Below are 14,908 nucleotides of genomic sequence, written 5' to 3'. Positions count from 1 at the left end.
TGATGTATAACATAAGTCACCGCACTCACTTAGAGTTGGAACTGGTGCTTTTTCTAACAACTCTGAGAATCAGCAGACACAAACTGATACTAGTGGGTACCAGCTAAGCCAGGCAGTGGTGGCCCACACCTTTAATACCAGCACTTGGGAGGCAGAGGCAGGCAGTTCTGAGTTCCAGGATAGCCTACAGAGTGAGTTCTAGGACAGCTAGGGCTACATTGCAAAACCCTGTCTTGAAAAAACAATCCAGCTGGGGTTAGGGATATGCCACATTTGCATAAAGACCTAAGTTTGATTTTCAGCTCTGCATATAACCAAGGTAGTGTTACCTGCCTGTATAATCCCAGCGTGCAGGAGAATCCATGATCGAGGTCTTGTTGAGTCTAAGATGCCTGGACTACATACAAAAATGATAGGGGTGGAGAGGGTGCACCTTTGTGAAGGCAAACGGACGGGGAGGGGGATGGGAGCTGAGCGGGGAAAGGGATATCTCAAATGTAAATGCAGAGTATCTAATAAAAAAATGATTAAAACCCAACAAGATTCAACTTCAGCTTGGCTGACACACTGTCACGTGGCAGCTCAGCAGCGCAGTGCTTCCGACATTCATGGCTTCAGCCCCCTGCTATTGGTAGGAAAGGCAAAGCAGCAGCAAGTACTTTCTTGGGCCATGTCCCTGACCCAGTGTCACTCCGACCTAACGAGGTTGCCATGTCATTAAGTACTGTGCTGCTCTACCACATATGGCTTTCAAAACTCTCAACAGAACAAAAATTAGCACACGGGATAAGGAAGTTGTGTGTACCAGGTAACACTGCTGAAAAAAGCAATTGAGTGACAGCGAAGAAACAGGACGGAGCTTTGCTTATAAATACACTGTACTCAGAACCTTCCTTGACTCCATGACGTCTTCAAAAGAGCTGAGCCTCGGTTTCAGCCACGTGAATGACAGGACCTATGTACAGCACCACTTACCCAAACAGCCACACTTTTATCTGTAAATGTAATATTTGGTTCGGTTTCTGTGCCCCACTGGTTCCCAAATAACTACTACTTCTGCTCTAGCCCATTTCAGCTCCTAAATAAAGACACAAAGACCTAGTATTTTTGTTAAGCCTAAGCTGGGCAGGTTCTGAGCCCCATTCCTTGCCATCTGGACTTGCCCTGGTTCGCTCTGGTCCATGTGTCTCCTGTGGCTGCTCTCTTGTCCTGACCTCATGGTGAATCCTCCTGGCCTCCCACACCGTTTCTCCACACCTCCTCCTGGTTCTCTACTTTCTTCCCACTTAGTTCTCTCTGGGTCGTCCCTCCCCCATTCTCTTCTGCCCAGCTAACTGGCTGATCAGCTCTTATTAACCAATCAGGAGTGATGGAAAGCAATTTTTACATAACACAGAGACCCAAGATTGTTGAGCATGCCATTGTGTTGGGACGCTGGACCACAGCCATATGTCTGAATGCACGGTGCCCCAAACCATCCTCCAACAACTATCCTACTCCATGGGGGTGTTGAGTTCTTCCTGCTCTTACACACCACTTGAGTGTGGTTCTCAGTGCCCAAGGCAGACCACTCACAACCACTCTGCACCTCCAGCTGGAGACCCAGTGCCCTCTTTTGGCCTCAACAGGCAATTTTACTCACCTGCACAAACTCCCTTCCCCATAAAGCAATTCTTAAAAAAAAAAAAAAAAAGTTTATTTTAGAGCAAGACCATGGCACTATTACAAATCCTGGTGCATTCAAGATAAAGCATTTTGGTACAGATACAAATTATGATACACTTCAGTGATTTTTATACTGAGTCATAAATGTGATACAAAGGCACATTGTACTGAGTAAAAAAAAATAAGTGTTAAATTCTCCAGCTTTTAAATTAGAATTTCATAAAGTGCTTCTTATAAAATCTTACAATAGTAATCAAAAAGATACAATTTCTGCAGCAAAGGCACCTGGGAGTTCTTGGCACTCAGCTTTGTCTCAGTTCTCCTTGCAGTTTGGTTATTTCTCAGTCTTCTTTCCACTTGAACTTTCCTCAGTAACTCGTCTTCTCAACAGCCAGCTCATGGGGAGCAGGTGACCTGGAACCCAGCCCTGACAAGGCCACCTGTAAAGGTCTTGGAATTTAGCAATTTCTATGTAACAAACTGATTAATGATTTAAATAAAATGGTATTCAAATGGCAAGTCTGGGGACAGCCGACAACAGAGTCCATGATTGGAGATGGTGTTTTAAATACCCGTTTTCTCTGTAAGTTTTTCTGCTGTTTTCTCAGAGCCGTCTGGGTAGAAGATGATAGGTACCACACAGGTCCCATTTGTTTTATGCACCTGAAGAATTCCTCTGAAATGCAAGGTAAGTCATTACTGCCAGCGTCACCCCCCAGCAGGCTGGTGTACAACAGTGCTGCTTCAAGGCTTGTACAGATCTCTCCCCCAGTTCTCTAACCAAGCACGTGGAACGACTAGAAGGAACAGGCCACTGCCCGGTCCTACGGGAAGGGAAGCGTAAGTCTTCCAGGCAAGACCTGCCATTGCCCTGGACCGTGGTGAAAGCAAAGGCCAGGCACCTTTCCAGACACTGTCCACAGAGACAACCCTGACCACACAATGGGTTTTCATTTTGAACCCAAAATCCTATGTTACCCTTTCCAGATTTCTCCCATTAAAACGGCAACTGAGGTCAGTTTCAAATCAAGCAAGCTGACTGTGTGGTCAGACTACTCTATATGGCATATAACAGCAGTTTTCAAGTTGCAGCCTGCTCTAAGAGAGTTCATTTTATTATACAATGCAGCAGTTTGCTTCATGTTGAGTGCCAAATGCTGACACACAGTGACTCTCCCTCTTGCTCTGACAACCGTCTTCACCAGCTATTGAACACAGGCCATGATGCAAAGGCTGATGACCGAGTTAAATACGTTTACAACCTCCTAACCTAGAAAACAGGCTTAAAAGCATATTAGAGAAACCAGGCCAGTCGTTGCCAAGCAACCATAGCCATGGATGACCAAGTCCCCTCATCTGTGTCATGTCTAAGTCAGGTGTGGTGGATCACACCTAGAATCTCAATACTCAGGAGGCACAGGCTAGAGGGTCAACCATGAACTGAGAGCCAGCCTGGTCTGCATATACAGAGACCCATCTTAAAACACCCAAACTGAGTAAGAGAGCGGGCACCTAAGACTGGATGGCAGGTCCACAAGCCAACCATCAGGCCATCAGGATTAACAGGTAACTAATGCTCCTAACCCTGCTCCTGCCCAGTCAGTCAGAGCTACTGGAATGACCATTCTCAGGACCACTGTGTCTAGAGCCCGCACTGTACATTGGTAGTGCGGCCAGTGTCTGAACAGCTAATGCAACGTGCTGACATCTAACAGTAAGCAGTGACTATACAAAGCTCGCTGCCTCTTGCCCTCAGAATTCTGTGGCCACTTTAACCCTTTCTTAGCCACTCAGCAATCAACTTCTTGACCTATGATGTGAAAGTCAGAGTAATTAAGAGTGGAGTGAGATCAACAAACCTCTTTGCCAGTGGCCACAGTATAAATGGAATCCAGAACACAGTGTTCAGGCAGGCTTGCTGGCTCACACCCATACTCCCAGCACTTTGAAGGTGTAGGCAGGAGGATCAGAAGTCCAAAGCCATCCTCAGCTACATGGACAAGTTCAAGGCCAGTCAGGGCCACATGAGACCCCCATCCCTTACAAATGGTAAGAGAAGGTTGGTGCTTTTGTTTGTCTTCCCCATGATCTTCTGACATGAACTAAAGAGATGCTCTGGAGTTGGGACTAGCTGGTGTGGGCCTCACTGACTCCAGTCACACAGCACTTCCTAGTTTTCCACTCATCCTCTCTCTCAGGACACTCAGAAAATCTCTGTTCTTGGTTCATCTCTCAAAGTATGGAGATCTCAAGAAGTACATGATGTATTTTAAATCTGTTAAAATTGGAGAATAGGCTAGAAAAAGTTATTCTTTTCTCCTGTTGTCTGGCCCTATCTACTGTACTCTGTACTACACAATACTTTCTACCACAACATACAGTGAAACAATCTCCTTCTTAATAGAAACTCTGGTACTTACTTGTTCTCACACACAGGGAAAAGCAGCTTTAACACCGCTATGACACCTGCTGCTCCCAGAACACCAACCACCATGACGTTGAGAAACATGAACAGCACTGGGAAGGCGCTGCTCCAGAACCGACAGAGTGCTTTCCGGAATGTCTCCATCCACTGGCACATTACCTGGGAAGTGGATTTTGATTAGAAAGGCCTGTTCCATAAACTAAAATTTTACATTTCTGTTTTCTTTTAAGACAGTGTCTTTCTCTGTGGGGGCTGTGAGGCTACCTTGCCACTGGGGTGCAGCTGGCACGTAGCTGAGGGGAGGCAGAACACGGTCTGTAATGGGGGTCTCCAGTCTGTGTTTTCTTAGGTGAGAAACAGTGGGGTCTGGGACAACTGCTATCGTTCCCAGTCTCCTGATTTGGGAATGGGGGTCCTGTGGGTCTACACTTGCCCTGACATTCTTCCCCATGGCATTTGTTTACTTGGAGGGAAGGGAAAGGCTGAGCCTCAGATGGGGCAGAGTCCAGTATGGTTCCCAGTGCGTAAGTCTGGAGGGGCTGGGAGACGGAAGGCCTCCTCCAGATTTAGGTGTAGCTCTTTATGACAAAGGCCCATGGCGATCCTTGATGAAGTCCTTGCTTGTCCAAATTGTTTTATTTGATGGCAAATGTGAATACATACACCTTACTCAGGTAAACCAGGGATTAAATACCTTTTATGGAAGGAATGCCCAGGAAGGGAAGCTCATTGCCTGGAGAATGGGGACCCATCAAGATACCTCATTAGCATGGAGAACTCCAGGTTTTCTGCTAGGGGACTGACTGCCACGGTTCTCTCTGTGGGTGTCATGGTTACATGTTCCAAATCAGATCATTTGGCAGGGAGCTGGCTCCACTCCTGCCGTTCTCAATTCTGAGATTCCCTAGGGTCTGAGCCTGCTCAGCCTTACCAGTTTTTCTTCTGTCTGGTGGCAGAGATCCACCTGCCTCGACCTCCCCACTGCTGAGGTGAAGGGTATGCATCACTATGTCTGGCCTCTTGTGTGTTATTTACTTGTGTGTTATTTTTGTGGGTTATTTACTACCATGCCTGGCCAAATTTCTTAAAGTTTTGGCTTTGGGTAGAAACAATCTGTGTCTTGATTATAACAGTGGTTACATGTGTGTGTCAAAAGTAATGACGGGAGGAAGGGAGGGAGGGAGGAAAAAAGAAAAAGCCTGGTTTGGGGTAAGATAAATTACCTCAAAAATGAGCGCTTTTCTTTAATTCTATAGTGATGAGATGGGGTGACTGCGGGCCACAAATAATATGACAAAACTGTATTTTAAAGCACACCTAAATACAATATTTTATAATTTCAAAATTTATGTTCTTGAGATACAAGCATGTGTACACACACACACACACACTCACATAAGGGAATACTAATGCTGACTGACTAGTAGACAAGCCTGTTGTTCACTGTTGCAGGTAAAGGACAAGGAAAGGAAAAAACAAACCCCACAGCTTTTAGAATGGGGACAGTCCACTGGTAAATATACATGTTTCATGCTTTAAGATCAAGAAAAGATCCAAATATGGGCACTGATGGGCGGGACTATGAAGACAGTCTCCTTTGAGGCTGACCTGTTGGGAGGTGCCATGGTGCACACTGCCCCACTGACCTGGACTCCAGCAACCCCAAATCAATAGTTCTGACCTTCAGTGAGAACTATTTGCATATACCTTACCCATTCAGGGGCAGACATACTTAGGATACTCCCTGACCTATATCGGCAAATGTCATGTGTGATATAAATGTTCTAAGTGGGTACTGATGTAGTTTCACATGGAATACCCATTTATCCCTAATGGCACCTTTATGAAATACTTTATAGTACTTGATAGAGTAAGCGAAGGTTAACCTAAGATGTAAATTAAACAGGTGAAGAACTGAGCCAAGATCACATAACTAGTAAATGGCAGATCACAGTTTAATCCTAAACATTCTGACTCCAAATCTATCATTTTAGAAACACTCAATCATCACGTGGGAACGTGAGGGCACGCTGCACCCGTGTGTACACAGTTGGGAGTGGAATAATTTTAAAAGGTGGAAATGTGAGAATGGACTTTGGAACTGAAGATTCCCGACTAAATGAAGTGCATGTCCTTGATGATCGTGACCTGTCATGTGAGGCTTCCAGAGGGAAACAGGAACACCATGACACCACATTAGGATAAGGATAATGACCAGTGAGAGACTTCAAGCCTCATGACCCGAATGCGGTTCCTGGGATCAGCAGGTAAAAGGAGGACGTTCTGAAAGTTGTCCCTGTGGCATGCACGACACACACATGCCTGTGTGCATACACACAAAATAAATACATGTTCAAAAAATACAATAAACCCCAAGTGACGCAAGCATGGCGCCTCACACCTATAATACCAGCACTCAGGAGATAAAGACAGGAGGTTTTCCTAGGACGTCAGCCTAGCCTACAGTCTGAAATAACACACCAAAACCAAATGCATCCATCATTAGAAGTGACCTGTCGTTTGTCTTTATGTTTCCTGCCTCAGTCCATCTTCACATTTATCTCTACCATAACCAGGCTTCTGGCAGCACCACGAAAAGGCGCCACCCAGTGGTTGAATTACCTTGTATGAAGATGGAGGCTCTGCTCTGAGAGGCGTCTCAGGCAACTTGCCAGGTAAAGCATTTCCGTCCACAGTGGTTTCCACGTTCCCGATGAGGTAGTGGCTGGTGGTCTGCAGTGAGCTAACAGTTCCTACTGAAGCGGGAGAACAGGGTTACCAAACTGCAGCAGCGGCTGGCATCTGCTACAGGCCCTACCAGAGCACAGCAGTAATATCTGTGGTTACCGCGCTAACATACATTTACCGTGACAGAACAAGAATTTTATTTACTGAGTTAGCACCAGAAGGAAAAGTGCACTCACACCACTTTAAGGGGCTATAAATTGTTGTGTCACACAGAAAAACTTATGTTTTCAGCTCTGCCAGGAATGGTGGCTCACTCCTGTATCCTAGACTTGGAAAACAGGAGCAGCACAAAGGCAAGAAGTTGAGTTCTTAGCACCTACACTGGAACTCCAATTCTAGGGTCTGATTCTTTTCTGGCCCCTGGAGGCATCTGTGCGTACATCACACACACATACACACACACAATCTTTTTTGAGTATATAAAGCAAAATAATTTCATTAATATTTTAAATATTTTTTTAAATACCTTTTTTGGAAAAGTCGGGAAGCGTGAATAAAATGTCACTGTCTTGGGAAATAGAATAAAGCATGCTTTCTTCCAAAGGAAGGAAAAAGTTTGAGTGTCTGAGTACTCTCTGGTTCTTAACTAAAATGTCCATTTCAGAAACATTCTTTTGTTGAGCCTATGAAAGAAAAAATAAGTTCTATTTACTTTCAATAGTGCCCTAGGGTTAAAAGTGAACCTTCCTCCTTCCCCTCCCACTCCTGTGTGGCATTACAGCCTCAGCTGCAGCTTCTTGTCATTCACATAGCACCAAGAAATGGCAAAAGAATGACAAACACCAAGTCCCTTCTCTTCCCTTCCCTGTCTGCAGATGCTTGGCACAATTCTAAAGATAGAAAGGAGTACAAATGTCAGATTTGTAAAAAGCAAAATGTAAAAACTTGCTATGTGATTAGATCCAGACAATTCTATGGTACTGTGATGATTTAAATGAGAATGGCCCCCACAGTCTGTTTGAATGATTGGTCCCCAGTTAGTGGAACTGTTTGGGAAGGATCAGGAGGTGTGACCTTGTTGCTGGGAGTGCATCACTGGAGATGAGCTCAGAGGCATAGTCTCTTTCTCTCTCTGCCTGTAGATCAGGATGTAGCTCGAAGATCCTTCCCTAGCACCATGTCTCCCTGCATACTGCCATGTGCCCCACTATGATGATAATGGACTAACCCTCTGAAATCATAAGCTACGCCCCAATGTTTTCTTCTATAAGTTGCCTTGGTCATGGTGTCTCTTCACAGCAATAAAAAAGTAACTAAGACAAGTACCTTCTTGCTCATCAATCAGAAATAAGAGCACTCAACATTTGCACACATAACACAAATTTAATCTCATTAACAAGCATAGTGTCTTACTTGTCTTCCATCAATCTCCACAACCTCCTCTTGAATGACTATTAGCTGTGAACTGGTACTGTATGTCACAGGCCTCTCATCAACTAAGATCCTTACAGTGACAACTCCAAAATAGTCTTTCTCCTCCAAATTTTCCACATTTTCACTCTTCACTATTAAACAGAAAAACAAAAGTAGTGAGATTTTGTACAGAAATTACCGTTACAGCAGTTACTGTACTTGGTGATTTGCGTGACACTGATTTGGAACAAGGCAGCGGCAAACACGTTTTACTGGTTTCCTTTGTCCTTGACCAGAGATGAGGTGGCAAATCCTTCCAGTGGCTTCCCCTCATGGGAGGAAATGCTTGCTGGTCTTCAGTCAGAATGTGCCATGTTACAGTGCTGCTCCTCTGCTAGGATTCCATAGTGCCTGCCAGTGAGGAGCAACGCAGCACACGGACAGACAGCTGCCAGGGAGTCAGTCTCACACTCACAAAATAAGCAGTGAAGGGAGGGCCCACGAGCAAGGCTTTACTTTTTACTTTTTCCTCAACCCTTTGCACCCAGTAAGTATTTTACAGCTGGACAGATTGGGAGTGGAGGAAGGGTGAGCGGTCTATCCCTCCGCAATGGTTTTGGGGCAAGATCTGAACATATTTCATTGTACACATGTACGGAATTCTCAAAGATAAAGAAAACATTTCAAAAGAGTAAAACAGCCAGGAATAGAGGTGCACACCTCTAATCCCAGCACTTGGGCAGCTGAGGCAGCACGAGGCCAGCTAGAGCCACATAACAAGATTTTCTCCAAAAAGCAATTAAGGGACTAGAGAGATGGTCCATCCATTAAGGAAGCTTACATTCTATCAGAGGACCTGAGTTCAGAACCCAGCATGCACAGCAGACATCTTACAAATAACTGAAATAGGATCAGATGCTCCCTTCTAACTTCTGTGGGCACAGACAATACAAACCTTTAAAACACTTTTAAAGAGGGACACACTGATCCATTCGCTACAACATGAACATGTAGTTGTTGCCTCCCAAATGTCAGGACTATTTGTGAGAAAAGCACATAGATATACACATTCCTGAACACGTGCCTAGGAGCTCACACTCCTTAGCCACTCAGTATTGGTCACCTCAGTTAGCGCCCCCTTAGGCTAAGCCATACCATGCTCACAGTGATTTGGGGTACGTGGCCGTGATGTAATATGATTAGTGCCTCTGGACTCCAGTGCTGTCAGCTCTGAGCTCTCTGGCACTGTCGACTAGCTCTCCTTCAGAGGCACCTTGTCATCCCCTTTTGTTGGCTAAGAGCTCTTGTGCTTACTGTGGTACTGAGGATGGAACCCAGGGCAGTCCACTTGTTTGGAAAAATCTACCACTGAGCTTTGTCTCCAGCACCTCTCTGAGCTGGGATGGGAGGCGTGTATCTTCCCTCACTAAGCTGTCCAGACAGAGTGATTCTCCTAGCTCAGCCGCCCCCAGAGCAGAGACTATGCAAACAATTCAGCAGTACTCACCTATCAAAGCCTGACAGCGTATCCGGGTTACACCTTTATTTACAGGTAATCCATTTACATATACCTGTCCACTCTCATAGGTTACATTAAGAACAACCTTAAAAGAAAGCAGCATATACATTAGTTCCAATGGCTTATCAATGACCACAAACTCTTCATAGCAAAAACACATCATCTAACTATGTGTGTGGCCAGTGTTACAGTTTGGATATGCTCTGCCCCTCAAAGATCCATATACTGGAAGTTTGGTCTCTCTTGGTGTAGTGATGCTTGGGGGAGGAAGGAACCCTCAAAGATACAAATCTTAGTGGTAGATATGTAATCCCTAGGATAATGTCTTCAAAGGAACTGTGGGGCCCCAGTCTCTCTTATCTGGTATCTAGCAAAATAAATCTGTTCTCCTGTTAGCTCCTATCACTGCGGTACCATTTGCCAAAAGACCAAAGACAACCAACACTGGCAATATGTCCTTGAACCTCTGTAACTACGCTAAAAACAAAGCAACTAGAGCCCTTTTGGTTTTGTTTGGGGCTTTTGTTTGATTTCTTTTTTAAAACTTATTTCTTTTTATTTTATTTGTATGGATGTTTTGCCTGCATGTATGTCTGTACACCATGCATGTGTAGTGCCTAAGATGAAAACAGGGTGCTGGTCCCCTGGAAGTGAAGATACACGCTGAAGGCTAGGCTGGGCCAAGGCTTTCCCTGAGTCCCTGATGTTCAGCAGAACATTCTCCTAAACTTCCTCTAAACCTTGAACATGCTTGGCAGAGTCGGTGTGGCCTGTAGTCAGGACCTTGGGACAGCTATGAATTCCGATCTTTGAGAACCCAACACTTTCTACCCTAAGGGGCTTCATTATGTGTCCCAACCCCACCCTCTAGGTCCTGTGAGATAGCCAGTGTCCCCCTTGTACAGAACTGCTTGAACCACTTCCTGCTGACTTCTTCACACAGCACGGTAGACGTTTGCTGACATACCATCTCTCCCATAAAAACCACACACAAGACACTGTACGTAATAAGCGTGTTTGACAAAAGCTATGGCTTATGAAGCCCTCCTGACCCCAACTTTCCTATCTTCTTTATCTTCTCATCTCCCTCAGAACCCTGTCACTGAAGGATGACCTGCTGGTCTAGGTCACTTACAGATGGTTGTGAATTGCCATGTGGGTGTGTTGGGAATCAAACCTGGATCCTCTGCAAGAGCAGCCAGTGCTCTTAACCACTGAGCCATCCTTCCAGTCCTCGGTTTTTGGTTTCTTAAAACAGTCTCACTACTTAAGAAACACGGGCTGACTTTAATTTGAGGTAAGCCTTCTGCCTCGGCCTCCAAAGTGCTGGGATTACAGGGATGAGGTGTTACACCCAGTCTCGTTAGCAAAGCCTCATATAGCCAGACATAGATTCTATATATTTATATACAGTAGCCTGCCTTAGGCATTCCAACGTAATAACAGAAAATGGACTAATACAATCAGCAAAAATTCCTGACTAAATGATATAGTAAAAATATAATCAGAAGGAGACAAACCTGTTCTTTAGATACTTCCCCGTTGTCTTTCAGGGTGGTTACATTAATTCTCATACCATCCTGCAAAACAAAGGTATATGCTGGACTTTACACATCAAAAATAACCTGGTTTCTTTATAGTTTTATTTGCTATTATTGCATGTGTACATGAGTGAGGTTCACACATACTATAGTGCATCTGTGAGGTCAGGATAACTCTGGAGAAGTCTGTTCTCTCCTTCCACCATTGGGCTCTATCAGCCTGTCAGACTTTGAAGCAACTGCCTTTCCTTTTTAAGCCATTTACCTAGGCAAGAACCAGTTCATTTCTTGCTTCTTCTATTATTATGGTTTGCTTTCAGACCCCAGAACAAGGGGCTGAGGTGCACATTTTACATACCAAAGCAGGCCTGGTCTTCATGTCCTCCCAGCATCCTTCAGTCCCTACCTGGCATTCCTTGCCCCCAACCTTGAACCTTCCAGCCCAGGGGCTAGGCTGCCCTTCCCCCAGAGGCTCTTTACTATATAACTCAGACATTTTCGTTTCTCTCCTTTTCTCCCTCCCACCCCTGTTCTTCTCTCTGTGCGTGCTTTTTCTCTTTCTCTTCCTTCTCCCGTCTCCCTTCCCACGGTGACTTCCTGGCCTCCTTCCTTGGGGCCACCCAACGGTGAGCTTACCCACCCGAGAGCAGCTTACCAACAAACTTGCATATAAATATATTTATAATATGTATAATATATTAATATATATATATTAATCTGGAGATATAACTTATCAAATGGTGCCAAAAAACAGGAGTTCCAAGCCCGGTGGCCCCATCTTTACTGGCTACATGGGGACTGCTTCTCCCCATCTATCCTTTGCTCTGCCTAATATATCAACTTTGGACTTGGTGAGTAGCCCATCCCCAGCTACTGCCTAATCTGTCAGGTCCAGGACCCTTTGGGCTTTCTCCACTGAGTTGGGGCTGTGCCAGAGCTAGCCCATTCCAGAACACAGACTGGGTCTTTGTTTCTACCAGGGAGCCTTGGGTTCAAAGATGTCTGACCTGAGGTTAGTACACCCTACACACTGTACAACCCAAGGCTAATATACAGGATGCTGCACGTTTGACCCTTTGGCTGCTTCTGACAAAAGCTAGGAGATTAGATCTAAAAACCAAAAAAAAAAAAAAAAAAAAAAAAAAAAAAAATTGGTCTGAGCTCCCTATGTCTAATTAGAAATAATTTATCAACTATTTTAAAATTCATTTCTGTTATTTTTAGATTGTGTGTGTGTGTGTGTGTGCGCTGCTCTTAGATGTTTGATGTACTGGATCCCATAGAGCTAAGTTTAGTAAAGAATATTACTCATGCCCACTAACCCCACCCCACAGAAGAAATCTCTGTTCTGTTTTATACTAATCATTTCTCATTTTCTTCGCAGTCTTGCTAGCTGTCTCTTTAAACAGTTTGTGACCTCCTTCATTAAGGTGACGAATGTGTGCAGAGGCAGTCATTTATTTGCAAGGCTATGTCCAGATCAGGTTACCTACCGCATCCACTCTGGAGGACACCTAGTGGTTTCCTATGGAATCCACTCCGCCCTCCTAGAACACTGCTGAGTAAGGTCTGCAACAGGCAGTTCTGCTGTTGCTCAAGGGTGAGTCCATCAGCAATGACCCAAATACTTAAGCTTACTGATGGCAAGCTCTTTGTAGAAAAGCACTATTTCAAGAAATACTACTGGCTTCAAGGACTGCTACTGTTAATCAAAACTTCCCTATTAGGACTGGGCTGCAGCCAATTGGTCTAAGAGTGGGGGCTGCATAAATTATCACAAGGCTTGGCAGTAGGTGTCTTTACCCACTGAGATATCTCACCACAACACACCAACCCCACAGCACACTGCACCCCTCCCCCCCCATAGCTAATCCTCACTGTCAAGCTGACTGGACTTTTAGGACCACTTAGGGGACACACCAGATTGTGATTTCTGTATTCAGAAGAGTTCCAGCATAACTAAAATATTACAAGCAGTATAAAGAGCTGGAGAGATGGCTCAAGGGTTGTAAAAGCACGTGTTGCAAAACAAGACCACGGGGAACAGACTCCACAAGGTTATCCTATGACCTCCATTGCTATGGCGTAAGTTCCCGATCCAACACCATAAACACGTGACAAGTAAAATTTTAAAAGTAAAAAGTGACATTTATCTTGACAGTCACCTCTGTATTTAGTGTGTTCCTTGCCAAATAATAAGATGTTCAGTTTCCAAAGTTTCTTGTCATTTGGGGAAAACTCTGATTTTATAATCTCCAAACTTTCTCCTACTATACAACTGAAACGGCCAATTGTGGCAACAACCGAATAAGAAATGGGCTGCCTCTGCATATTGCAACCGCATGGTTCTCACTGTAAGCCAGGAATCTGAAAGGCTTGTGACCTTAGAGCAGTTGAATCTTGTTCCCCTAGGATGCCGAAGTACATCTCCGATCCATCAGCAGGAAGGGCCGCCCGTCCACCACGACCCCAGACACACACAGACACAGACACACCCCAATAAAAGCCCCACCGAGAGGCGCTAGATCTTCAGCCCCTCTCAGTCGCCAGCCCGAGTGATCCCGCGACCAAGGCGCTCCCTCCTGGTCGCGGCTGAGCAAGCACAGGTGGCCTGGAAAATTGCTAACTGGGCAACTCAACCATTGCCAGGGCCCGAGGCCGGGCTCCAACCCAGGAAGGAGTCAACGCCCGAGGTCACCGAAGATCGCGCATTTTCGACAGCAAAGCTTGGCAGGACCGGCGCCGGTTCGGGAGGCGCTACGAACCTCAAGTTGGGTAGGCGCAGTCTTGACCACACATCCAAGGACGCCTGCGCGCCTTCCTTGCGTTCCCCTTTGGGGGGCCCACCCTGCCCCGCACCCGGGCAAACCCCCGCTTCTCTCCGGGCGGCCAGACCCTGTCCAACCCCGCACCCCGGGCTGTCCACCTGCGGGAGGGGGCAGCGTCACCGCGACCGGCCTCCCGGAGGTCCCCGCAGAGGAGCGGCCTGCTGCGCCCGCCCGGCCGTACCTGCGGGACTGTGGACGGCGGGCTGGGCGCGCTGGTGGTCAGCCACCCCGCGGCTGGCAGCGCCACAAACAGCAACAGCCGGACGGCCAGCGGCGCCGAAAGGGCGCCCTCCATCTTGGACAACACCGGCGCCGGGCAGCGGGAGGTGAGGGCGTGGCTCCCGGGAAGGGGCGGGGCCGACTCCTCCCAAACGGGGCCGGCCTTCCGAGCTGATGGGGTTGCGCTGGCCTTTGACGTCTATGGGCGGAGCCAACTTCGTGAGTGCTCCAGGAGTTGGGACGAAAAAGGGATTCTCCCCAAACAAACGCTGTTCTTTACGCTAGCCTTTGCTTTTGGAATGTGTTGTTTTCTCTTTCGAAACAGGATCCCGAAACTGTAGCCTAGGCTAGCCTTGAACTACTGACCCTGCTGCTTCGACCTCCTCAGTGTTGGAATTAAGAGTAGTGTGCTACCTTCTCAGCTCAACCTTGATGGTACTTCTTCATTAGTATCAATATGTTCATATATTTACAAAGTGATAGCACAACTAGTGTCTTATAAACTGTTAGGAATGAAAGAAAACATTTAGTATTTGGAGAGGTATTCGCTGTTACACTGGTTCTCACTACACAGCCTTAGAACTCTATCTACACAAAGCTGATATTCAAC

General features: G+C 46.0%; 1 protein-coding gene across 2 annotated transcripts; it reads right to left on the bottom strand.

Annotated features, from left to right (window-relative positions):
* Positions 1 to 1,671: 1,671 nt before the first annotated feature.
* Positions 1,672 to 14,399, bottom strand: GINM1 (glycosylated integral membrane protein 1). Of its 2 annotated transcripts, none has more exons than XM_080941655.1 (8): positions 14,261 to 14,399; positions 11,231 to 11,290; positions 9,699 to 9,795; positions 8,192 to 8,343; positions 7,305 to 7,461; positions 6,713 to 6,846; positions 4,086 to 4,249; positions 1,672 to 2,341 (listed from the first exon to the last, which is right to left on the bottom strand). In XM_080941655.1, exons 1-8 carry the CDS (start codon positions 14,372 to 14,374, stop codon positions 2,230 to 2,232), a joined length of 990 nt encoding a protein of 329 aa, XP_080797781.1. In that variant the 5' UTR covers positions 14,375 to 14,399; the 3' UTR covers positions 1,672 to 2,229. The 2 variants fall into 2 exon arrangements, with proteins under 2 accessions (XP_080797781.1, XP_080797782.1); XM_080941656.1 differs by having other exon boundaries at positions 6,713 to 6,843.
* Positions 14,400 to 14,908: the final 509 nt, after the last annotated feature.

Source organism: Micromys minutus (assembly GCF_963924665.1).
Source record: "Micromys minutus genome assembly, chromosome: 30".
Taxonomy (NCBI): domain Eukaryota; kingdom Metazoa; phylum Chordata; class Mammalia; order Rodentia; family Muridae; genus Micromys; species Micromys minutus.
The sequence above is the reverse complement of the archived record's forward strand: the minus strand, read 5'-3'. Positions and strand labels throughout refer to the sequence as shown.

Bases quoted from the DNA above. Each gene is read 5' to 3' on its own strand.
- GINM1 (XM_080941655.1), bottom strand. From the start codon at position 14,374: ATGGAGGGCGCCCTTTCGGCGCCGCTGGCCGTCCGGCTGTTGCTGTTT. The intron at 8,344-9,698 runs GTGAGTACTGCT...TCTGTTTAATAG, and splicing joins ACGCTGTCAGGCTTTGATAG to TGAAGAGTGAAAATGTGGAA. The intron at 4,250-6,712 runs GTAATTCAACCA...TCCACTTCCCAG, and splicing joins AGCCTCCATCTTCATACAAG to GTAATGTGCCAGTGGATGGA.